We start from the raw sequence: 25,861 nt of genomic DNA, 5'->3' as shown, positions 1-25,861 counted from the left end.
CATGATGTCAGGTTCGGTTTGGTTTGTGTCCCCGGAGGGGGCGCTAGTGGGTCAGTGGAGGTAGGATGGAAGAAGTGAGGAGGCTGGATTGGATTCCTGCGCATGTGCGCAATGTTGTTTATTAAGCAAAAAGGTTAAACAATATGGCAGCAGGAATACTTGCAATAACAAACAATAAATGTAATGGATATGGTGCAGCGTGGAAGCTGAGAGTCTATGGCAATAACAGTATGGCTGAATGATTGATCAAGGGATCGATATGCTGGTATGGGAACCAGAGATAGTTAGACCGTGGAGCCAGCAGAGATGATAATAATGGTAGCAAGCCTGGTAGCAAATGCAGGAGACAGGTGTAAAGTTCACAGTGCTGTTGGAGATTACACTGGCAGCTTGCAGGCTGATGCACAGGTGGAGATGATGGGATGCACCTGGAGAGAGAGTCTCTACTGCAGAGGGCTGGAGCACACTGAAGCTGTGAAAGGTGTGGAGCCTGATAACAGATGCAGGGATTGCTGGTGCTTGTAGTTCCACGGTGGTATCGGAACAGGTTGGAAGGCAAACAGGAACACAGGGGAACTGGAGAGCGGATCCAGACACACGAGTCGCAGGAGTGACACAAAGTCCAGGACAAGGACTGACTCACCCTGCTGCTCCTGATATACCCCTCGGTCTGCAGGCATTGGCTGGAGTGGAAACGAGGAGGCGCGGCCAAGCTCCGGATTGGCTGTCACACTAGTCAGAGGAAAACTGTCATGGCGGCGCCCATGCCGCGGCCCGGCGGGAACGCGGCATGCTTGCACGCCCGCTGACAACAGGAGCGTTCCTAGGCCCAGGATGGCATCCAGCAACAGGGAGACTAGCGACAGCAAGACGTAGGGACCCCGGACGGAGACCGCACCGACGGACAGTTGCAGCTGTGGTAAGTCGATTCCTGACAGTACCCCCTCCTTTATGGGTGGGCACCGAACACCCACGTGGCTTGGAAGGATGAGTTCTGTGGAAGACACGGACCAACCTTGGAGCATGGACATCTGTAGCATTTACCCAACTCCTCTCCTCAGGACCATAACCGGACCAGTCGATGAGATATTGCAGACGACCGTACAGGCAACGAGAATCCAGAATCTTCTCTATTTCGAACTCGATGCCCCGCTGGGTTCGTATTCTGGGACCAACTGGAAGAGCTCTTTGGAAACGATTCAGGACTAAAGGTCTGAGGAGAGAGACATGAAAGGCGTTAGGTATTCGTAAAGAAGGAGGCAATTTGAGTTTGTAGGCCACAGGACTGATAACTTTTTCAATGGAGAAAGGACCAATGTAGCGTGGTGCAAAGTTCATCGACGGTACTCTAAGACGAAGGTTCCGAGTGGAAAGCCAAACCGTGTCATTGGGTTTTAGGCTAGGAACTGCACGTCTTTTGCGGTCAGCAAAGAACTTATATCGACTGGAAGCTTTTTTGAGAGAAGCATGAATCTTTCTCCAGATTGATGAGAACTGACTTAAAACAGAGGTGGCTGCAGGAACATCGATGTTAGGAAGGTCTTGGAAATCTGGAACACGAGGATGTTGTCCATATACAGCAAAAAACAGTCGTTTCTGTGGCAGTATGGTAGCGGAAGTTGTGAGCAAATTCAGCCCACGGGAGCAGGTCCACCCAGTCATCTTGTGAAGATGAAACATAAAGTCTTAAAATGGTTTCCAACTCCTGATTTACCCTCTCCGTCTGCCCATTCGTCTGAGGGTGGTAGGCTGACGAAAACTTGAGGTTGACTAATCTTGCCACGAACTGAACTCCACGGTCAGATATAATTTCAGTGGGTAGTCCATGTAAACGGAAAATCTCTCGTAGGAAGATTTGAGCAAGTTTTGGAGCAGAAGGAAGACCCTGGAGTGGAACAAAATTGGCCATTTTGGTAAACCTGTCGACCACTACCCAGATGGTATTAAATCCTTGAGAAGAGGGAAGGTCAGAGATGAAATCCATGGACAAGTGTGACCGGGGACGGCTGGGAACTGATAACGGCTGTAACTGACCTGCCGGAGACTGACGGGGAGTCTTGTGCTGAGCACACTTGGGGCAGGACGCCACGATGTCCTTGATGTAGACCTTCATTTTCGGCCACCAGTAAGTTTCGGAGAGGAACTTGAAAGTCTTTAGGACACCAGGATGCCCAGTGAATTTAGAGTGATGAGCCCAAGACAGCAACTTGGGACGAAGCTCAGGAGAAACAAAAATCTTGCCAGGAGGCGGAACAGGAGTAACTTGAGACGAGGCAAATACAACTGGATTTAGAATGGAATGCGGAACTGGAACGGACGTCTCTTCTTCGGATTCCATAGATCGGGGCAGAGCATCTGCTTTGGTATTCTGAGAACCTGGGCGGAAATGAAGCTTGAAGTGGAAACGGGAGAAGAACATAGCCCACCGGGACTGGCGAGGATTAAGACACTGGGCTGCTTTTAAGTAGAGCAAGTTCTTGTGATCCGTGTAGATGTTGAATGGAAACTTTGCCCCTTCCAGAAGATACCTCCACTCCTCGAGGGCCAGCTTGATCTCCAGTAATTCTTGATCACCGATGGAATAATTAGCTTCCGCAGGAAGGAATTTGCGATAGAAGAACCCACAGGGATGAATCTTTCCATCAGCTCCAATTTGGGAGAGAACAGCTCCAACTCCCACTGTAGAAGCATCTACCTCCAACTCGAATGGCTTGTTAACATCTGGTTGCGACAGAACTGGAGCGGACATGAAAGCCTGCTTGATTTTTTGAAACGCAGCTAAGGCATCTTCTAACCAGTTGGAATGATCTGCCCCCTTTCGAGTTAAGCTGGTAATAGGAGCAATGAGAGTTGAGAATCCTCTGATGAATTTCCTATAATAATTGGCGAATCCCAGAAATCGCTGAATGGATTTGAGAGTACTCGGAATAGACCAATTAGCAATAGCCTCTAACTTTGTCGGATCCATCTGGAGATCCGATCCAGAAATTATATACCCTAAGAAGGGTATGGAAGGAACTTCGAAGGTACATTTAGACAACTTGCCGTAGAGACGGTTCTCACGAAGACGTCGGAGGACCTCACGAACTTGTAGGCGATGTGAAGAGAGATCTTGGGAGAAGATGAGGATATCATCCAGGTAAACTACGAGATATTTATACAGAACATCACAGAAGATTTCGTTATCAAAGTGCTGGAACACTGCTGGGGCATTGCTCAACCCGAATGGCATTACTAGGTACTCGTAATGACCATCCCGAGTATTAAAAGCTGTCTTCCATTCGTCACCACTTCGGATTCTGATGAGATTGTAGGCACCGCGGAGATCCAACTTGGTGAAGATGCGGGCTCCCTTGACTCTATCGAATAATTCAGTGATGAGAGGTAATGGATAGCTGTTTTTGACGGTAATATCGTTGAGACCCCGGTAATCGATGCATGGACGTAATCCTCCATCTTTCTTTTTAACAAAGAAAAAGGCCGCACCAACGGGTGAAGACGAAGGGCGGATGAACCCTTTCTGTAAATTCTCCCTGATGTATTCACTCATTGCCTCGGTTTCAGGAACGGATAACGGATAAGTACGCCCTCTAGGTGGCTTCTTTCCGGGAATAAGGTCAATGGGGCAATCCCACTCTCTATGGGGCGGCAGAACATCAGCGGCCTTTTCACTGGAGACGTCAGAGAAATCTTGGTAGGCCACAGGAAGACTTGACTGTTTTTTAACTTCAGACGACCTTACAGGACGAACCTGGGCTAGACAGGACTGACGGCAAATGTGAACCCCAAGAAGTCAGTTGCAGCGTGGACCAGTCAATCTGCGGATTATGTAGCTGGAGCCAGGGCATACCCAAAACGATCTCCTGGGTTGCCTGAGGGATGACTAGGAACTTAATTAACTCTGAATGCATGAACCCGACTCCCAGCACCACTGGCCTGGTTTGATGAGAGATGTAACCCTTGGAAATTCGGCTACCATCCACTGCAGTGATATAGACTGGATAGGTGAGTTCACAGACAGGTAGACGGAACTTATCAACTGCAGCTTGAGTAATGAAGTTTCCAGCAGCTCCACAGTCAACTAACGCGGTTGCAGATTGGAGTCCAGCCGTAGTCTCTAAAGTCACAGGAAGAATAAGGTCTTGGTTTGAAGGAGCTTGTCTAGAAGATCCCAACTTGACTCCTCCTTTGCAAGTCAGGATCTGGCGTTTCCCGAACGCACTGTACAAGAATTAATTTGGTGACCTGTAGCCGCACAATAAAGACACAGTCTCTCTCGAAGTCTTCTTGACCGCTCCTCAGGGGTTAAGCGGGACCTATTAATTTGCATAGGCTCATCAGAAGGTGGAGGCTGAAATTGTGCTGAAGGTACCATTCTTGGCTTGCGAGGCTTACCACGAGCACGCTCACTATTGCGTTCGCGAATGCGAGAGTCCAACTTGATGCACAAGGAAATTAACTAATTGCTCAGGAATGTCACGGGTAGCCAGTTCGTCTTTGATCCGATCCAAGAGTCCATGCCAGAAGGCTGCTACCAGGGTTTGGTTATTCCACTGAATCTCTGCGGCTAATGTCTGGAACTGGATGACGTATTGACCCATACTACGGGTACCTTGATGAAGTTGGATAAGATCTGCAGAGGCTGATGTTGCACGACCCAGTTCATCAAAGATGCGTCTGAAGGTTGACACAAATTCGGTGTAGTTATTCATCAGGGGGTCAGCACGTTCCACAGAGGAGACACCCAACTGAAGGCTGATCCAGAGAGCAGAGAAATGATGTAGGCAACCTTGGATCTTGGCGTGGGGAAATTGTGTGGTAACAACTCAAACTGGATTTCACACTGATTAAGAAACCCGCGACATAGCTTCGGACTGCCATCATATTTGCTGGGCACGGGCAGGTGCAAGCGTGACACTGGAGTCGATGCAGCCGGTGAGGAAGAGCCCACAGCACTTGCAGGTGCAGGGGTAACTGAAACTGAAGAAGCAAGTACACTAGGCAGAGATTGTTGTAGTGTATCCAGACGGAATGACATTCCTTGCAGGAACTGGAACATCTGCTGCTGCGCAGCCTCTTGACCATCCAAACGGGAGACCAGATTTTGTAAGGCCCCTGACCCCACATTCTGACCACCATCCGAGTCCAATGTTCCTGGACTTACTGACAGGTTCGGTTTGGTTTGTGTCCCCGGAGGGGGCGCTAGTGGGTCAGTGGAGGTAGGATGGAAGAAGTGAGGAGGCTGGATTGGATTCCTGCGCATGTGCGCGATGTTGTTTATTAAGCAAAAAGGTTAAACAATATGGCAGCAGGAATACTTGCAATAACAAACAATAAATGTAATGGATATGGTGCAGCGTGGAAGCTGAGAGTCTATGGCAATAACAGTATGGCTGAATGATTGATCAAGGGATCGATATGCTGGTATGGGAACCAGAGATAGTTAGACCGTGGAGCCAGCAGAGATGGTAATAATGGTAGCAAGCCTGGTAGCAAATGCAGGAGACAGGTGTAAAGTTCACAGTGCTGTTGGAGATTACACTGGCAGCTTGCAGGCTGATGCACAGGTAGAGATGATGGGATGCACCTGGAGAGTCTCTACTGCAGAGGGCTGGAGCACACTAAAGCTGTGAAAGGTGTGGAGCCTGATAACAGATGCAGGGATTGCTGGTGCTTGTAGTTCCACTGTGGTATCGGAACAGGTTGGAAGGCAAACAGGAACACAGGGGAACTGGAGAGCGGATCCAGACACACGAGTCGCAGGAGTGACACAAAGTCCAGGACAAGGACTGACTCACCCTGCTGCTCCTGATATACCCCTCGGTCTGCAGGCATTGGCTGGAGTGGAAACGAGGAGGCGCGGCCAAGCTCCGGATTGGCTGCCACACTAGTCAGAGGAAAACTGTCATGGCGGCGCCCATGCCGCGGCCCGGCGGGAACGCGGCGTGCTTGCACGCCCGCTGACAACAGGAGCGTTCCTAGGCCCAGGATGGCATCCAGCAACAGGGAGACTAGCGACAGCAAGACGTAGGGACCCCGGACGGAGACCGCACCGACGGACAGATGCAGCTGTGCTAAGTCGATTCCTGACACATGAGACCCAGCCGGTCAGTTCATTACTCACAGTCGCTAAGGTAAGGTTGTGCTTCCTCCTGACCTCCCACTTCAACTGCAAGATATCGTCCATCTTTCGATCGATAATCTCCGTTGGGTCGTCAGTGCTGTTTGTAATATATGTACAGCACTTCACACCATATTGAGTTGCCAGAGTAACACAGTACCCACCTGTCACGGCTGTGACATAATTAAGGACCATCCTGTGCTGAATCAGTTCCTTCTTGTAAGCTTGTAACTCCCTTCCCGTATACCTGAAGGTGTCGTCATACATCTCAGTGATATTATCTATCAAGTTCGCTAGCGCATGGATATACCTATAATTTATAGTTCCTCTAGCAGTACGGGTGATGTCTAATGCGAGAAGGAACTGAATTCCGGTGGATTTGTGGATCAAATCAGAGGCTGCGTGCTCTGCCCTATCTATGAGGTGTTTCTTGATGATGTGTTCATAGTGAGGGTGAGTATAAGGAGCCTGAGCACTGCGGTGAACGTCTTTCATCTTATCATGGGTTATGGTCATGACCTCTGGCAGTACTCTCCCAATAAAACACAATCCCTCTGAGCTCGGGGCAAGCCACTTGTATGCCTTCCTCCCACATATGAAATAGGCCTCATCTGGGAGAACATAGGGGACAAAATATAACATTACCATATTACAAATTTTCCAAGTAAAGAAACCAATCCCTAGTTCTCCCATCTGCTCAGTACAAGTATCGGGCTGGATGATATGAGCACAATACCCTGGCGATACTTTTCCAACCCACATGGTCTTGCTTCCACGAGTATACCTATACCGGAAATACCTCCCACTTTTGGCTATTTGGCGTACAAGTTCAGAGTCTATGATGGGTATGCTATCAGCTCTGTGTGAAAAGGTTATTGTCTGGTTATTCCACATCACTTCCCAATTTCCCGGTTTTCGGTAATTGGAAATATTAAAACACAATAAGGACCTGTCTACATGATACTGGTGGAGCTTCAAACTAGGGGGCCTAAAGATATTGAATTTCTTGTCCACCGGTCTCCCACCCCGTAATTCGAGTACCTCATCAATTACTAAAGGGTATGGTACTAATCCTGACTTGCTCTGACCTTGAGGTACCTGTGAGCACACCCAGCATTCTGTCTGGTTTAAGACTTTACCCACTAGTGAGTGGTAATCACTCAACGGATGACGGTCCATGTCGATATTAAGGTTGGACTGGCATCTCTGGATGCACCCATCCTCTACTATATTCTCACAATTCCTACAAATACAATATTCATCAGACAATAACCCCTCACAGTGCCTCCGAGCTCCCTGACTACCAGAGCGCTTACTAATGCCAGCCTTTACTAGAGTGATGTGCTGCTCCTGAGATACTACAAATTCATACTCGCCATCAGAACCCATTCCAGATCCCTGCTCGACCTCTCTGGGACCCTCACCAAAACAAACTGTCCTTATCAAAACCAGAATTACTAACAGAACCCGAAACACAGTCTCTTGTGATTGATCCATTTCGTTAGGGGAAAGGAGGAAAATAAGAGGGAGAAAAGAAAGGAAAAATGCAGGGGGAGGTGAAAAAAGAAAGTGGTACGACAACCGTTCTAGATCTTGTTACTCTGTGTGCTCAGATGCCCTTCAACAGTCCTGCCACTCAACTTTCCCGGAACAGACACTCCAGTGATACGAGATTCTCTACACTCTGCTCTTTGTCACGTGTTCTCTCCGGGTCAGCGACCTTCTTGCAGTGGGACGAGTGGACCCAAGTCTCTCTTTCGGCGACCTTCAATGCTGTCGTGCTGGTTAACAAGACTTGGTATGGTCCTTCCCACCTGTCTATGAGGCAACCTGAGCGTAAGAAATTTAGAATCATCACAGAATCCCCAGGCTCAATGTCATGACATTTACTGTTCGGTAGGTCAGGAATCACCAGCTTTAAATTTCTTTGTTGATTTCTCAGCTGCTGGCTCATCCCAACCAAATATTTCACAGTCACTTCATTATTACATTTCAAATCATCCTGGGGGTCTATCATTACATAAGGTTGTCGACCAAAAATAATTTCGAAGGGTGATAGGTTAAGGGGAGACCTGGGAGTGGTTCTGATGCTGTACAACACTAGTGGCAAAGCTTCTGGCCACGACAATCCAGTTTCAGCCATTAATTTGCTCAGCTTGTTCTTAATAGTGCTGTTCACTCTCTCCACCTTTGCACTCACCTGTGGACGGTACGGAGTATGCAGCTTGCTATTAATACCCATCAGTTTGCACATGACCTGAAAGACTTCACCTGTAAAATGGGTACCCCTGTCACTTTCAATTATTCTAGGGATACCATATCTACACACAAATTCCTGCACAATTTTCTTTGCAGTGAACATAGCAGTATTTGTGCCAGCAGGGAACGCTTCTACCCAGTTGGAAAATACATCAATACAAACTAACACATATTTTAAATTCCTACAGGGTGGTAACTGTATGAAATCGATTTGTATTACCTGAAAAGGTCCATCTGTCGGAGGGATATGGGATGGCTCTGTTGGTATTGAGTTTCCAATATTCTTCCTCAAGCAAGTAAAGCATGTCATTGCTCTCTTACCTGCATGAGAAGAGAATCCTGGAGCACACCAGTAGGCTCTTACCAGCTTGCACATACCCTCTTTGCCCAGATGAGTCAGACCGTGTGCCGCCTCAGCTAAGCTTGGAAGATATGCTCTGGGGGCCACCGGCTTACCGTGTCCACCTGTCCACAGTCCTGAGGATTCCTGGCCATACCCCTTTGACCTCTAGACCGCCTTTTCCTGTAAAGAACACAAATCTTGCATTTCAATTAATTGTTGTGTATTGATCATGTTAAATGTCATCAGTGATGTGATGTTCGTTTGTATGGGGGTGCTGGCTGCTGATTTAGCAGCTTTGTCTGCCCGGCTGTTACCAAGTGAAATTGGATCTGTAAGTATGTGCTTTGCACTTGATAACAGCCACTCTGTCTGGTTCCTGTATCGCTGTTAGAAGCCTTTTTATGTGGGACGCATGCGCTACAGGTGTGCCAGCTGCCGTCATGAAATTTCTGAGGCGCCATAGGGCCCCGAAATCATGCACTACTCCAAATGCGTACCTAGAATCTGTGTATATATTAGCTGACTTACCCTTGGCCAATTCACACGCTCTAGTTAGGGCGACCAACTCAGCAACTTGTGCTGAGTGCGGTGGGCCCAGGGGTTCAGCTTCTATGATACCTCTGTCATTTACAACTGCACATCCAGTGCACAAGTCTCCCGATTCTGTCTGTCTGTGGCAACTACCATCAGTGTAGAAGGTAAAGTCTACTACTTCCAGTGGGTTGTCACTGATGTCAGGTCTCGCTGTGAAAGTCTGATTCAGGTATTCCATACAATCATGCGTATCAGTATCTGCACTAAATCCTCCTTCACCATTATTCTCATCCTCCACCCTTTGTGCCTGTCCAGGCACACTTGGCAAGTAAGTTGCAGGATTTAGTGAGCTGCATCTCTTAATGGTGATGTTTACCGGGGCCATCAGTGATAATTCCCACTTTGTAAACCGATCAGATGAGACATGTTTGGTTTGGGCTGAGTTCAGTAAGGCTGATACTGCATGAGGTGTATGAATGGTCAGGTCATGTCCTAACACTACGTCCTCACTTTTACTTACCAGCAAAGCTATCGCTGCAACACTTCGCAAGCAAGTGGGAAGAGACCGCGCTACAGTGTCCAACTGTGCACTGTAGTATGCTACCGGTCTGCTGGCATCACCATGTCTCTGAGTTAAAACTCTTGCCACGCACCCTGCACTTTCTGTACCGTACAATTCAAAGGGCTTCTCATAATCTGGCATACCTAATGCAGGTGCCTGTGATAGGCACTGTTTGAGTCTCTCAAATGCCAGTTTGGACTCATCTGTGTGCGAGACCCGTTCTGGTTTGTTTGAAGAGACCATTTCTTGCAAAGGTAAAGCTAGTATAGAGAAACCTGGAATCCAGTTTCGACAGTACCCACACATTACAAGGAAAGTGCGGATCTGTTGCTGCGTTTGTGGCAGAGTCATGTCGCGAATCGCCTGTATTCTATCAGCGGTGAGGTGTCTAAGTCCTTGAGTCAAGCAATGTCCCAAATATTTTACCCTGGTCTGGCACAACTGCAACTTATCCTTTGAAACCTTGTGTCCCGTTTGGGAAAGATGAAACAGAAGCTGTTTCGTGTCTTTCAAGGACGATTCGAGTGAGTCAGAACACAACAATAAGTCATCGACATACTGTATTAGCACTGATCCACTCTCAGGTTGAAAGGATTGTAAACAGTGATGCAAGGCCTGAGAGAAAATAATCGGGCTGTTAATGAAACCTTGGGGGAGACGAGTCCAGGTGTACTCTACTCCCCTGTATGTAAAAGCAAAAAGGTATTGGCGGTCAGGGTGAAGAGGGACAGAAAAGAAAGCAGAACAGAGGTCAATGACAGTGAAAAATGTTGCCGTAGAGGGAATTTGCATGAGGATGACTGCTGGATTGGGCACTACAGGGAATTGGCTCTCAACTATCTTGTTTATCCCCCTTAGATCCTACACTAGCCTATAACCCCTCCCCCCACTCTTTTTCACAGGGAAAATGGGACTATTGGCGGTGCTGGACGTCCTGACTAGGATGCCCTGCTGTAGCAGCCGCTCTATGACAGGGTACACTCCTAATTATTCTACCTCTGGCTTCAGAGGATACTGAGGTATTTTTGGAGCTATCTTACCATCTTTTACTTGTACTACTACTGGAGCTACATTCGCCATCAATCCAGTGTCTTGTCCATCTTTGGTCCAAAGGGAACCTGGTATTTGTGAGATCATTTCCTCAACCTTTGATGGACACTTGTCTATAACAGTAGAATGCGACATTAGCCTTTGAGGGGTGTCTAATATATCTTGTACTTCTTGAGCGTGGTTCCCAGGTATATCCAAGAAGACACCCTCAGGAGTACAGTATATGACACACCGCATTTTACACAATAAATCTCTGCCGAGTAGATTAGTCGGAGCCGATGCAGCCAGCAGAAAAGAATGTTTGGTTTGCAAAGGCCCTATCGTAATCTCTGCCGGTCTACTCAAAGGGTATTGTTGCACAGTTCCTGTTACTCCCGCTGCCGAAATTGTTTTACCCGTGGTTTTTATACCTATCGTTGAATTTAACACTGACCTGGCCGCCCCTGTATCTACGAGAAAAGGTAATGGTACACCAGCTACATCAACTGTGACCTCAGGTTCGCTACCAAGGCTAGCAATCAACTTCACTGGCTGCAGACTACAGGTGTGGCCCAACCCCTATTGTGTGTTGAGATCCTCTCGCTGCGTATTGGCAGCTACAATATGTGAGGGGGGTAGCTGAGAATTTTCGGAGGCCTGCCAGTCTCTCCTTGGTGGGTACCTCCTTGTTTCCCCTGCATGTGGCTCGTAATTTCTCCTAAGTGGTCCCTGATCCCAATTATGTGCCTTGTAGTGTGGTTCATATCCTGGTCTAGGGGGTCGGTATACATTATGTGTACCTTTATTCTTACATTCCCTTGAGTAATGTCCTACCTGGTGACAAGCATAGCATGTTACTATACGTGACTTACCATCAGGGATCTGGGGTTTCGGCTGATATGGCTTTTTGGTAAGTGCGTCTATACTCACTGTCATCAGCTTTTCCCCCTGAGACTCCCTGTGCTTACTGATGTTCCTGTCGTGCTCGATAGCGGACTCTCTCAATGCAGCCACCGAGATACCTCTCCAGTTTGGTAGAGAGGTCTGTACCCTTGCTCTTAATGCCTCTTTTAACCCGTTCATTAATACAGTAACAGCTACCTCCCTGTGATGCGCATTATCTTTTATGTCCTCGATCCCAGTGTATCTAGCTATTTCCTGCAGTGCTCGATGAAAATATTCGGATGCCATTTCACCTTCCTTTTGTCTTATGGAAAAGATTTTATTCCATTTGACAACAGTAGGGAAATATACTCTTAATTGCAGATTGATTTGCCGTACATTCTCCTGATTGTATTCATCAGTGAGAGGCAGCAATATAAACCTCATTTCTGGCAAAAGAGATATATATATACAGCTAGGCACTGTATATATAAAGAGCCCCCACCAGTTTTTATTGTATTTAAGCGGGACAGAAGCCCGCCGTCGAGGGGGCGGGGCTTCTCCCTCAGCACTCACCAGCGCCGTTTTCTCCACAGCACAGCTGAGAGGAAGCTCCCCGGGCTCTCCCCTGCTTATCCACGGTGAAAGGGGGTTTCAGAGAAGAGGGGGTGGGGGCACATAATTGGCAGCGCTACTGGGTAAACACATTGTGTGTTTTTCCTGGGGTATTAGCGCTGGGTGTGTGCTGGCATACTCTCTCTCTGTCTCTCCAAAGGGCCTTGTGGGGGAACTGTCTTCAGATAAGAGGATTCCCTGAGTGTGTGGTGTGTCGGTACGTGTGTGTCGACATGTCTGAGGTAAAAGGCTCTTCTAAGGAGGAGACAACGCCGACACCTGACTGGATATGTGGAATTAAGTGCTGAGGTAAATTTATTGCACAAAAGATTAGAGAATAGACAGGGAATCTACCCATGTCTGTCCCTATGTCGCAGGGACCTTCAGAGTCTCAAAACGCCCACTATCCAAAATAATAGACACTGATACCGACACGGAGTCTGACTCCAGTGTCGACTACGATGATGCAAAGTTACAGCCAAAACTGGCAGAAAAGTATTCAATATATGATTATTGTAATAAAAGATGTTTTACATATCACTGATGACCCATCTGTCCCTGACACGAGGGTACACATGTTTAAGGGGAAGAAAGCTGACATAACATTTCCCCCCTCTCATGAACCAAATGGATTGTGTGAAAAAGAGCGGGAATCTCCAGACAAGAAACTGTAGTTTCCCAAAAGAATTCTCATGGCGTATCCTTTCCCATCTAGGGCCAGGATACGATGGGAATCCTCCCCTAGGGTGGACAAGGCGTTGACACGTTTCCCCAAATGGTAGCGCTGACATACCAAGATACAGCTACCCTCAGGGATCCTGCAGATAGCATGCAGAAAAGTACTTTGAAGTCCATTTACACACATTCTGGTACACTACTCAGACCGGCGATTGTGTCGGCAGGGGTTTATAGCGCTGTAGCAGCGTGGACAGATACCTTATCAGCGGAGATTGAAACCTTAGATAAGGATACCATGTTATTGACCCTAGGATATATAAAAGATGCTGTCTTATATATAAGACATGCTCAAAGAGACATTGGTCTACTGGGTTCTAGAGTCAACGCTATGTCGATTTCTGCTAGACGTGTCCTGTGGAACATGCAATGGACAGGTGATGCCGACTAAAAGAGGCATATGGAGGTTTTACCTTACAAGGGTGAGGAATTGTGTGGAGAAGGGCTCTCGGACCTGGGGGTAAATTTACTAAGGTGGGAGATTTTTAGAACTGGTGATGTTGCCCATGGCAACCAATCAGATTCTACTTACCATTTATCTAGCTGCTTCTAGCAGATAATAGATATAATCTGATTGGTTGCTATGGGCAACATCACTAGTTCTAAAAATCTCCCACCTTAGTAAATTTCCCCCCTGGTCTCCACAGCTATAGCTGGTAAATCTGATCTTTTGCCTTATATTCCCTCACAGCCTAAGAAAGCACGACATTAGCAAATGCAGTCCTTTCGGTTGCAGAAAAACAAGAAAGTACGAGGAGCGTCCTTTCTTACCAGAGGTAAGGGCGCAGGGCACAGCTAGTTCCCAGGAACAGAAGTCCTCCCCGGCCTCTACTAAATCCACCGCATGACGCTGGGGCTCCGCTAAGGGAGTCCGCCCCAGTGGGAGCACGTCTTTGACTCTTCAGCCACATCTGAGTTCACTCACAGGTGGATCCCTGGGCAATAGAAATTGTTTCTCTGGGTTACAAGCTGGAATTCGAAGAGGTGCCTCCTCGCCGGTTTTCCTTATCGGCCCTACCGGCTTCTCCCCCAGAAAGGGAGATAATATTAAATACAATTCACACATTGTATCTCCAACAGGTGGTGCTCAAGGTTCCCCTCCTTCAACAAGGAAGGGGATATTTCTCAACCTTGGCTGTAGTCCCGAAACCGGACGGTTCGGTCAGACCTATTTTAAAATTAAAATCTCAACCTATACTTGAAAAGGTTCAAATTCAAAGTGGAATCGCTCAGAGCGATCATCGCCAGCCTGGAAGAGGGGGGATTTTATGGTGTATCTAGACATAAAGGCTGCATACCTTCATGTTCCCATTTATCCACCCCATCAGGCGTAACTGAGAATTACGGTACAGTATTGTCATTACCAATTTCAGGGTAATTGGCGGAAATGATGGTGCTCCTACGCAAGCAAGGAGTCACAATTATCCCATACTTGGACAATCTCCTAATAAGGGCGAGATCAAAAGAGCAGTTGTTGAACAGCGTGTCACTTTCGCTGAAGGTGTCACAGCAACTTGGCTGGATTCTCAATATCCCGAAGTCACAGTTGGTTCCTATGACTCGTCTGCCCTTCTTGGGTATGATTCCGAATACGGACAAGAAATGGGTTTATCTTCCGATAGAGAAGGCCCAGGAACTAATGACTCTGGTAAAAAACCTATTAAAGCCAAAACAGGTGTCAGTGCATCACTGCACTCAGGTCCTGGGAAAGATGGTGGCATCTTACGGGGCCATTCCCTTCGGCAGGTTCCTTGCAAGGACTTTCCAATGGGATCTACGGAACAAGTGGTCCGGATCACATCTACAGATGCATCAGTTAATCACCCTGTCCCCTAGGGCCAGGGTGTCTCTCCTATGGTGGCTGCAGAGTGCTCACCTTCTGCAAGGTCGCAGGTTCGCCATCCAGGACTGGATTCTGGTAGCCACGGACGCAAGCCTCCGAGGTGGGGAGCAGTCACACAGGGAAGAAACTTCCAAGGTCTTTGGGTCAAGTCAAAAAACTTGTATTCAAATCAACATCCTGGAGCTGAGGGCCATATACAACGCCCTTCGGCAAGGAAACATTGCTTCGCGACCTACCGGTTCTGATCCAGTCAGACAACATCACCGCAGTGGCTCATGTAAACCGACAAGGCGGCACAAAGAGCAGAGTGGAAATGGCAGAAGCCACCAGGATTCTCCGCTGGGCGGAAAATCATGTAAGCGCATTTTCAGCAGTTCATTCCGGGAGTGGACAACTGAGAAGCAGACTTCCTCAGCAAACACGACCTGCATCCAAGAGAGGACTTCTTTAGGAAGCCTTCACACAGATTGCAAGTCAGTGGGAACTGCCACAGATAGACATGATGGCGTCCCGCCTCAACAAGAAGCTACAGAGGTATTGCACCAGGTCAAGAGACCCTCAGGCAGTAGCTGTAGATGCCCTAGTGACACCGTGGGTGTTCCAGTCGGTCTATGTATTTCCCCCTCTTCCTCTCATATCCAAGGTGTTGAGAATGGTAGGAGGGAGAGGAATGAGAACAATCCTCATTGTTCCAGATTGGCCACGAAGGACCTGGTATCCGGATCTGCAGGAAATGCTCACAGAAGATCCGTGGCCTCTTCCTCTAAGACAGGACCGGTTGCAACAGGGGCCATATCTATTCCAAGACTTACAGCGGCTGCGTTGGACAGCATAGCGGTTGAACGCCGGATCCTAGCGGTTAAGGGTATTCCGGATGAGGTCATTCCTACGCTAATAAAGGCTAGGAAGGACATGACATCTAAACATTATCGTATATGGCGAAAATATGTTTCCTGGTGTGAGGCCAGGAATGCTCCTACGGAAGAATTCAATCTGGGCCGTTTCCTTCACTTCCTGCAAACTGGAGTGAATTTCGGCCTAAAATTAGGATCTATTAAGGTTCAGATTTCGGCCTTATCCATTTTCTTTCAAAAGGAATTGGCCTCTCTCCCTGAAGTACAAACTTTTGTGAAGGGAGTACTGCATATTTAGCCTCCTTTTGTACCTCCGGTGACGCCTTGGGACCTTAACGTGGTGTTAAGTTTCATTAAGTCACACTGGTTTGAACCACTTTAATCGGTGGAGTTGAAAAATCTCACTTGGAAAGTGGTCATGTTATTCCACTAGGAAGGTGGGCTCTTCTTGGATGGCTGCCAGAGGGGTCTCAGCGCTACAGCTGTGCCGAGCTACTACTTGGTCGGGTTCAAACTCCTTTGCAAAGTTCTATAAGTTTGATACCCTGGCTGAGGAGGACCTGCTGTTTGCTCAATCAGTGCTGCAGAGTCATCCGCACTCTCCCGCCCGTTTGGGATCTTAGGTATAATCCCCATGGTCCTTACGGAGTCCCCAGCATCCTCTAGGACGTAAGAGAAAATAAGATTTTAAACCTACCGGTAAATCTTTTTCTCGTAGTCCGTAGAGGATGCTGGGCGCCCGTCCCAAGTGCGGACTACTTCTGCAAGACTTGTATATAGTTATTGCTTAAATAAGGGTTATGTTATAGTCTCATCGGTCTTGGACTGATGCTATGTCGTTTTCATACTGTTAACTGGATAGTATATCACAAGTTATACGGTATGATTGGTGTGGCTGGTATGAATCTTGCCCTTGGATTAACAAAAATCCTTTCCTCGTACTGTCCGTCTCCTCTGGGCACAGTTTCTCTAACTGAGGTCTGGAGGAGGGGCATAGAGGGAGGAGCCAGTGCACACCAGATCTAAAGTCTTTCTTAAAGTGCCTATGTCTCCTGCGGAGCCCGTCTATCCCCACGGTCCTTACGGAGTCCCCAGCATCCTCTACAGACTACGAGAAAAAGATTTACCGGTAGGTTTAAAATCTTATTTTTTTGACTTTGACACCATATAGCCAAAATCGTAAGAAAAGTTAGTGCAGATCGCAAGGTGAAAGTCAGCTTGCGATCCTCGATTCGATGCCGATGCGCGGTCCCGCGCGGTCGGCATCGCAAGCCTAGATAGACAGTGCAGGCAAGTCAATTTTGACTTTCTAGTATAAAAGATAGTCAAAATTGACACTTAGCCAAAATCACGCAGTCAGTATCGCAAGCACACTCATTATGTGCCTGCGATACCGACCTAGCCCCTCTCGCATAGTGAGAATCGTTCTTAGCCCGAATCTCACCGTGTGTACGCACCATAACAGTGACTTCAAGAAAGTTTTCATTCTTCTAATTTCACTCTGGGCATTTATCTGCATGTTGGCCTTCACCTTTGTTTTTATTTTTTGTTGATCTTAGACCATTTTGGTTTAGACAAAGATGTTGTATCATTTAGATATATGTCAGCGCCAACTCTAATAAGCATGTTATCTAACTACAAGAGTTGAAGATGCATGTGATCCTTCTTATTATGGCTCCCAAAATGCTTTGGTGATTTCCAGGTTTACTGATATTTATGAACTTTTCTTAGTGTTATTCTGTGCCTTTTCTTATTCAGTAGTTATCTATCATTTGTTTTACTTTTTATTTTTTTCCTCACACAGAAATTCATCTGGAAATCAAACCATCAGGACATAAATGTGTGTCGAATGAAAGGAAAGCAGGAGGTAGGTAGTCTACACAGACAGCACCTGTATCTGTGGTAACACACCAAAAATTATATGAAATGTCAGACTTAAACTTCACTATGTAGTATGATTTTCTGTATAGAATCCATGTTTGTCTTTTGGTATTGCATAGATACCAGGTCATAGCTACACCCACGAGTTGGTTTATGGAAATTGAGAGAATAATCAGGAAACTCAACTGTCCTGAGCAGAAAAATCAGAAGCAATATTGGAAATCAGAGTTTTGTTTACAAAATATTCTGACATCACAACATAAAACTACCGAAAACAGAGCACACCCAAGATATTTTCTCAGTTTTGGTTCAATAGATTTATAGTAAGAAGGTCTACAATGACTAGGTCGACAGCAAAAAGGGCGACATGATCAAAATGTCGACCTCTAAAAGGTTGACTTTGGAAAAGGATGACAAGTACAAGTCGACATTGGAAAAAGTCAACAAGTGCAAATGATTGACACATAAAAAGGTCGACATGCAGTGTCGACATATCTTTTTAAATATATTTTTTGCGTCATTTTTGCCGCCACAGTATAGAGAATCCCAATTAGTGTACCCCGTTCCCACTAATTTTTTTGCCATACTTCAAGCAAGGTGACCTGCTTCGGTACCGCGGTGCTTGGCACACTTTACTGTTCCCAGTTGTAGTCCACATGGATGGAAAAGTATGAAAAAGTTTTACTTTTTTTTTGTTTTTTGTAAACTTGTTTTAAAATGTGCCAATGACTAATAAATACACCTGTGCACCTGCTAGATGACCTGGAAAATGTGAGTTTTATGGGGTCCTCCTGATGACCAAGTTTAGGAACCACTGACCTAGAAACTATACTGATAAAGTATAAACAAGTTTTTGCATAAATCTAATATATATGTATATACACTATATGGACAAAATTATTTGCCCACACATGTTAACTATTGAATTCAGGTGTTTCAATAGACCTGTTCCAACAGGTGTATAAAATCAAGCACCTAGCCATGCAGTCTCCATTTGCAAACATTTGTGATACCAAATGGGTCATTCTGAAGAGCTCAGTGACTTGAAGCGTGGTACTGTGATAGGATGTCACCTTTGCAATCAGACAGTTTGTGAAATGTCATCCCTGCTGGATATTCCACGGTCAACAGTAAGTGATATTAATAGAAAGTGGAAGCGTTTAGGAACAACAGCAATTCAGCCACGAAGCGGAAGAACATGTAAAATCACACAGTGGGGTCTATGACTGCTAAGGCACATGGTGCGTAAAAGTCGCCAATGCTCTCCTAATTCCATAGCTGAAGAGTCCCGAACTTCCACTAGCATTAATGTAAGCACAAAAACTGTTCAGTGGTAGCTTAATGGAATGGGTTCCATGGCCGAGCAGCTGCATGCAAGCCTCACATCACAAAGTCCAATCCCAAGTGTCGAATGGAGTGATGTAAAGCAGTGGTTTTTAACCACGGTCCTCAAGTACCCCCAACAGTTCATGTTTTCCAGGTCTCCTCACAAGATTGCAAGTGAAATAATTTGCTCAACCTGTGGGTCTTTTAAAATGTGTCAGTGAGTAATGAATACACCTGTTCAACTGATAGGTGACCTGAAAATATGAACTATTGGGGATACTTGAGGACCGAGGTTGAGAACCACTGGTGTAAATCACCCCGACACTGGACTGTGGAGCAGTGGAAATGTCAGTTGGGCAAGTCTGAGTTTGGCGGATTCCAGGAGAATGTTACCTGCCTGATTGCAATATGCCAACTGTTAAGTTTGGTGTAGGACATATAAAGATATGGGGCAGTTTTTAAGGGTTTGGACTAGGCACCTTTATATCAAGTAAAGGGCAATTGTAATGCTTCAGCATACCAAGACATTTTGGACAATGCTATGCTTCCAAATTGGTGGCAACTGTTTGGGGAAGGCCCTTTTCTGTTCCAACATGACTGTGCCCCAGTGCACAAAGCAAGTACTATAAAGACATGGTTTGATGAGTTCGGTGTGGAAGAACTTGATTGGCCTGCACAGAGCCCCGACCTCAACCCCATCGAGCACCTTTGGGATGAACTGGAATGGAGAATGCGAGCCAGATCTACACATCCAACATCAATGCCTGACATCATAAATGCTCTACAGAATGAATGGGCACAAATTTCCACAGAAACACTCCAAAGTCTTGTGGAGACCCTTCCAAGAAGAGTGTAAGCTGTTATAGCCACAAAAGGGGAGCCAACTACATATTAAAGTATATTTGTTTGAATACAATGATGTCATTACAGTCCCTGTGATATGTGCATTTTCACATGAAGGTGGACAAAGTTGCAGCATGAAACATTTTATTGAATATAGAAGTGTTACATATTTTTGGAAAGGCTTTTTATTGTAGTTTCCTAAACTAGAAAACTTTTTCCTCCAATAATAATATAATGAATGTTATAAGCATTTTAATAATGTCATGCGCTTGTACTGTTTCCTTGTAATAAACATCAGATACAGGTTGAGTATCCCTTATCCAAAATGCTTGGGACCAGAGGTATTTTGGATATGGGATTTTTCCGTATTTTGGAATAATTGCATACCATAATGAGATATCATGGTGATGGGACCTAAATCTAAGCACAGAATGCATTTATGTTTGATATGCACCTTATACACACAGCCTGAAGGTAATTTTAGCCAATATTTTTTATAACTTTGTGCATTAAACAAAGTGTGTGTACATTCACACAATTCATTTATGTTTCATATACACCTTATACACACAGCCTGAAGGTCATTTAATACAATATTTTTAATAACTGTGTGTATTAAACAAAGTTTGTGTACATTGAGCCATCAGAAAACAAAAGTTTCACTATCTCACTCTCGCTCAAAAAAGTCCGTATTTCGGAATACTCCGTATTTCGGATATTTGGATATGGGATACTCAACCTGTATATTCAAACATTCATATTTCCCACACAAGATGCATTTCCTTAATGCTTTGCAATTTCAAAAATGGCTACCAATGTAAAGAAGGCTAGGAAGTTGGAAGTTGTATACAAACTTATACAGTTGAAATATGTATGTATACTTTCTTTTTATAAATACCCTTGGTGCCAACTGTTAATATTTTTATTTTCATAAAAGTTATGATTAGGGGGTCATTTCAAGTTGATCGCTTGCTGACGTTTTTATGCAGCACAGTGAACAGGTTACTACTGTGCAGTGGCGTAAGTTTGTCTCAGTTGCCCGGAGGCAAGACAAATATTGGTGTCCCCCCACCCCCCCATGTATATAAATTTGCTCCTGCATAGTAAGCCTGCAGATTCTAACTATATAAAGCTACTACAAAACCATTGCAACTAGGCAGATCTATGTAGGGGTCCAGCCACACACTACATACATCTGCTCAGTCACTCACAATGCTGATTATTTCTCTGACAATTAATTTGCAAGTGTCATATCCAGGATTAGAACCCACAACCTATTACACTGGAAGCATGCACCTTACTGATGGAGATATCTGCTGTTGCATAGGAAGTATGATAATTCTAACTATATGAAGTTACTTGTAATTGTCAGAGAAATAACTTCATATAGTTAGAATTCTCATGCTTCCTTTATAGGAGCAAATAGCTTCATCAGTAAGGGGTCTGCTTCCAGTGTATCTATAATAAAGAGGGTGTGATTTGTAAGGTGTAGTGGCTAGTAGGGAAGTTGGCTACGGAAGAGTTACCGGCTGTTGTCAATTAACTTAATTGATTAATGTTGCTGAACACACAGAACAGGAGGAGAGGTGCCCCCCTTCAAAGCAGGAGCCCGGCAGCAGCTGACTCCGTTGCCTCCCAGAGTTCTGCCTCTGCTACTGTGTATGCGTATGCACCGCAATACGCACACACGTCGTACGTGTACAAAGTGGATCGTTGCTGGGCGATGGATTTAACGAAGAATCCATTTGCACAGCCGATCACAAGGAGATTGACAGACAGAGGGCGTTTATGGGTGTCAACTGACCGTTTTCTGGGAGTGTTTGTAAAAACGCAGGTGTGTCCAAGCGTTTGCAGGGCAGGTGTCTGACGTCAATTCTGGGACCAAAATGACTGAAGTGATCGCTGAGGGCTGAGTAAGTCCAGAGCTACTCAGAAACTGCTGAAAACTTTTTCGTCCTGCTCGGCTGCACACGCGTTTGCACACTTGCAAAGCGAAAATACACTCCCCTGTGGGGGCGGCAACTATGCATTTGCACGGCTGCTAAAAGTAGCTAGCGAGCGATCAACTCGGAATGATCCCCCTAGGACTCATAATCTCCTTACTACTTAGATGGGCCAATAATCAGATATATTTGAAACAGCTGAAAAGATAACACATGTAGTAAAACTGATGGTTGTGGACTAACACATGGTCATGGACTAGCACATAGTTGTGGCCTAACATAAGTATTATTACACAACTTTATTTTATTGTAGGTTTTATGAATCCAACATAACCTATAAACTAAAGGCCCGTACACACTGGCCGATATATCGGTCATTCTCTTGAACGGTCGATATATCGCGGGTGATACGTCCGCCCGTCGTTCACAGACGTATCGCGTTGGCCCCGCAGCACAGCCGATGGCCAATATATCTACCGATATATTGGCGCGTCGCTGTGTGTCGACCGCCCGCACACATGGTGCGGCGGCCGGTGTGATTGACAGCTGAACAGTTCATGACGTCAGTCCCCGACGGATTGGGCAGTGTGTATGCTCAACACACTGCCCGATCCGTCCATAGATATATCTGCCGATCAATTGATCAGCAGATATATCTTCAAGTGTGTACCTACCTTTAAGGTGGGTACACACCTAAATATATATCTGCAGACCAATCGATCTGCAGATATATCTGCAGATGGTATACACTGACCAACTACCACTGCCATCTGCAGATATATCTGTTGTTGAGGACATTGGCCAATTAATCTTTCCTCTGTACACACTGGCAGATTGTTGTCATGAAATGCGCCAAATATTCCTGCAAGTTACATAATGGGCTGGCCTTCTAACATCTGATACAGTTTCAGGGGTGGCGACAGGCTCCATTTGGAAAAACAGGTGTGTCACCGCTGTTTAGTGGGTAGGAAGAGGTCAGGGATCTCTGTCATAGGACGGAGATTTCATGGCCTCTACAACAGGTGGATTTGCGCTGCACCATGGGTGCCACAAGCCACCCGATGGTGGGTGATTTGATATGATGCCGCGTCCTATGACGAAGCTCTGATCACTATTGCAGCAAGAGGCGTCTGCATGTAATAAATGCATCCTGCTGCTTTTACATTAAGTGCTGGGAAGCAGTTAGCTTCCCGATGGACGGGATTTCGGCAGCCTATATACCGACGCTAGGAACCCAAAGGAGATGCAATTCCGGCATCTAGATACCGACGCAACATGGGATACCTGCGCCACAGTACCGACAGCCATCATCCCGATCAACCTGACAGGGGACGCTTTGGCATCCTGCCACGGGGGGGGGGGGGACGGGGACTTGGGCTTAGGCAGGAGAAGGGGGGTTGGCGTTAAGGTGCAGGGTCGGAAAGGTTAGGGACCGGGGAGGGAGGGTTAGGTTTAGGCACATAGAAGTGGAGGTTAGGGTTAGGCATCAAGCAGGGAGGGTTAGGTTTAGGAAGCGGGGACAGGTGGGTAAGGGTTAGGCACCACCCTAGATGGTTAGGGAAAGGCACCCACAAGGGAGTGTTAGGGTACTTTAGAGGGGCCTGTCGGGATTTTGAAGGATAGGAAGCCGATGTCCGTATTCTGACCGCTGGTATCCCGTCCATCAGGAAATCATACTGAACACATAGTGCTATCACTGCTGCCCCCAAGAAAGCAGCAGTGAAAGCAAATCTGACCGCAACTGAATGATCCTGAGTCCCCAACTGTATCCCAGGGACCTCTGTGTTATCATGTCCCTGCAGACCCGTATAGATAACACTAGCCCTGCTGGACAGAGGCGTCACCGGGAGTGGTGACACCCGGAGCGCACTCCGTATTATCACCCCCCCCCCTCTTGATGGAGCCGCAGGCATTCGAAAAGGGGGCGTGGCCTAATCCAAAAGGGGCATGGCCTCTCTGATCTTTTTTTTCTTCGCTCCAGGGGCATGTCCAGCTTACCCAAAGATGCTGGCTGCCCCCGAAGACTGCTCAGCGTGCAGTGCCGGCTCTTCTCTGTGACAGGTGCCGAGTGCTGCAGGAGTTTATCTCACTGCAGCACTCGGCTCCTGTCACTACGGAAGAGCTGGCACTTTGGTGTCACCCCTTCTGACGCCACTGCTGCTGGACTAAATTTATCATACAGCATGGCCATGGACATTGGGGTGGGAGTCACCCACATAGAGGGATGACGTAGGTAGCTGGTACTATATGTGTGCATCCCTTGCTCAGTAGTGTAAAGGTGGTTACACACTAGGTTATGTGGTCCGTGAGCAACATCTCCTAGTGTGTCCCCTCCTGGCCTGCTCGCCAGCAGGCAAACAACATCGCACAGTGACGTCATGCCTCGGGCGGCCTGTGCATGCAGCTTTGGATGAAGAGTCCAAATTGAGCTGCATGTATGGCAGACACCGAGGGTCGTCAACGACCGTGGGTCCACGTATTGACTGTCATTTTGATCGGCGATCCGTCGGGGATCGAGGAAATGAAGCATGTTAGAAATGCCCAATTCCACAATCCCTGCCGGGATCAGGATTTTTTAACATGTTTAATATCCCCGACGCAACCATCAGGGGATTGGGGGATTACCCCAATACGTTACCAGTGTATAGGTGCTTATACAGTGTGTGGCTTTTCTCTCAGCCTGGGGAGCAGGGTGGGTGTCCCCGGAGTGGCAGTAAACAGCCTCAGAACAGGTAATCCTGGGCACTATGACAAGGGGGTAGAATGGGGCTAGCACAGGCCCTGGACATAGAGAATAGTGGGTGCCAGCCAATGTGACCAGTCAGGGTAGATGAGACCAGACACATAGGGCGCACACTCCCCAGCTCTACTCACCAATCAGCCTCTGCACTTCAGGAGTCATTCAAACTGGGAACCAGGAGCAGCAGGGATGGACAACACAGACCAGCCAGCTGCCTCCCCATTCTCCTTCACCCCAGGGGGTTTGGGGACCCGCACAGTATATCTCTGCAGTGGGGAGATGCCCTGGACCATCCTTCCTCTCCCAAATAACAAGCACCGCGGTACACAGCGAGACCCTCAGACATCAGACGGCCCCCCCGCAGGCAGCACATGGCGAGTCCCGCAGACATCAGCCGCCCTCCCTCCCCTCTCCATAGGCTGCACGGCTGCACACGGTGAGCTCTGCAGGCGGCACAAGGCATGCATCAGCCGTCGCCCCCCCATCACCCTCCCCGCAAGCTTCACGCACTGAGCCCCGCAGGCGGTACAAAGACGGTCTCCACGCAGTTGTCGGTTTACTGTTCCCTTAAAGCACAAACATGCCCTTGAGGACTGTGCCACCGTAGGGAGCCAGTCCCGGGACATGTAAAAGGTAATTTACATAATCCAGCCCACCTAAAGACGGCCGACCTATCGTGTGTCACTAAATCGGCCATACACACAGCAAGATGAATCAATATATCTCTAGTTACACACCCGCCGATCAGTAAATGATATATTGGCCGATCAACGGATCTGCCAGGGTGTACCCAGCATTACATGTTTATAAAGATTGAAGGATTGTAATGTATAACAATTACAAAACAAGGCATTGATTTTTGATTTTAAGCTGGGTACACACTGGCAGATATATCTGCAGATCAATCGATCTGCAGATATATCTGTAGATAGTACACACTGACCAACCACCACTGCCATCTGAAAATATATCTGTGGTTGTGGACATTGGCCAATTAATCTTTCCTCTGTACACACTGGCAGATCGTCATCATGAAATGTGCCAAAACTTCCTGCATTTTACATAATGGGCTGGTTTTCTAAAGAGCACACAGGAAAAGGAAATAGGTCATCTATTCTCCTGTGATGCTCTGCAGCTATAACAGCAATTGTGTCACAGTACCTTGTGTCATTTTGCCAAATAAAAATAAATGCTATCCATGTTTAGATATACATTAAAAGATATTTATACTGTATGGGTCAGGGGTGTGGCTTTAGGATGCTAAGATAGCGGCGACATTAGTGCAGCTCTATCTCGCAGTTTAAAAAAATTCCTTCCCTGCTGCCGACTTATTGTATAATATAATCAGTAC

At 46.7% G+C, this 25,861-nt stretch overlaps 1 protein-coding gene across 2 annotated transcripts in view; it reads left to right on the top strand.

Annotated features, from left to right (window-relative positions):
- The window catches only part of SEMA6B (semaphorin 6B), a 536,302-nt gene that overhangs the window by 135,750 nt on the left and 374,691 nt on the right, over positions 1 to 25,861 (top strand). For both annotated transcript variants that reach the window (XM_063915087.1, XM_063915079.1), the window contains exon 5: positions 17,582 to 17,644. In XM_063915087.1, coding sequence (XP_063771157.1) covers positions 17,582 to 17,644 — 63 coding nt within the window. The remainder of the gene's footprint in view (positions 1 to 17,581; positions 17,645 to 25,861) is intronic.

The sequence above is a fragment of the Pseudophryne corroboree genome, chromosome 1 (assembly GCF_028390025.1).
Source record: "Pseudophryne corroboree isolate aPseCor3 chromosome 1, aPseCor3.hap2, whole genome shotgun sequence".
NCBI classification, from domain to species: domain Eukaryota; kingdom Metazoa; phylum Chordata; class Amphibia; order Anura; family Myobatrachidae; genus Pseudophryne; species Pseudophryne corroboree.
The sequence above is the reverse complement of the archived record's forward strand: the minus strand, read 5'-3'. Positions and strand labels throughout refer to the sequence as shown.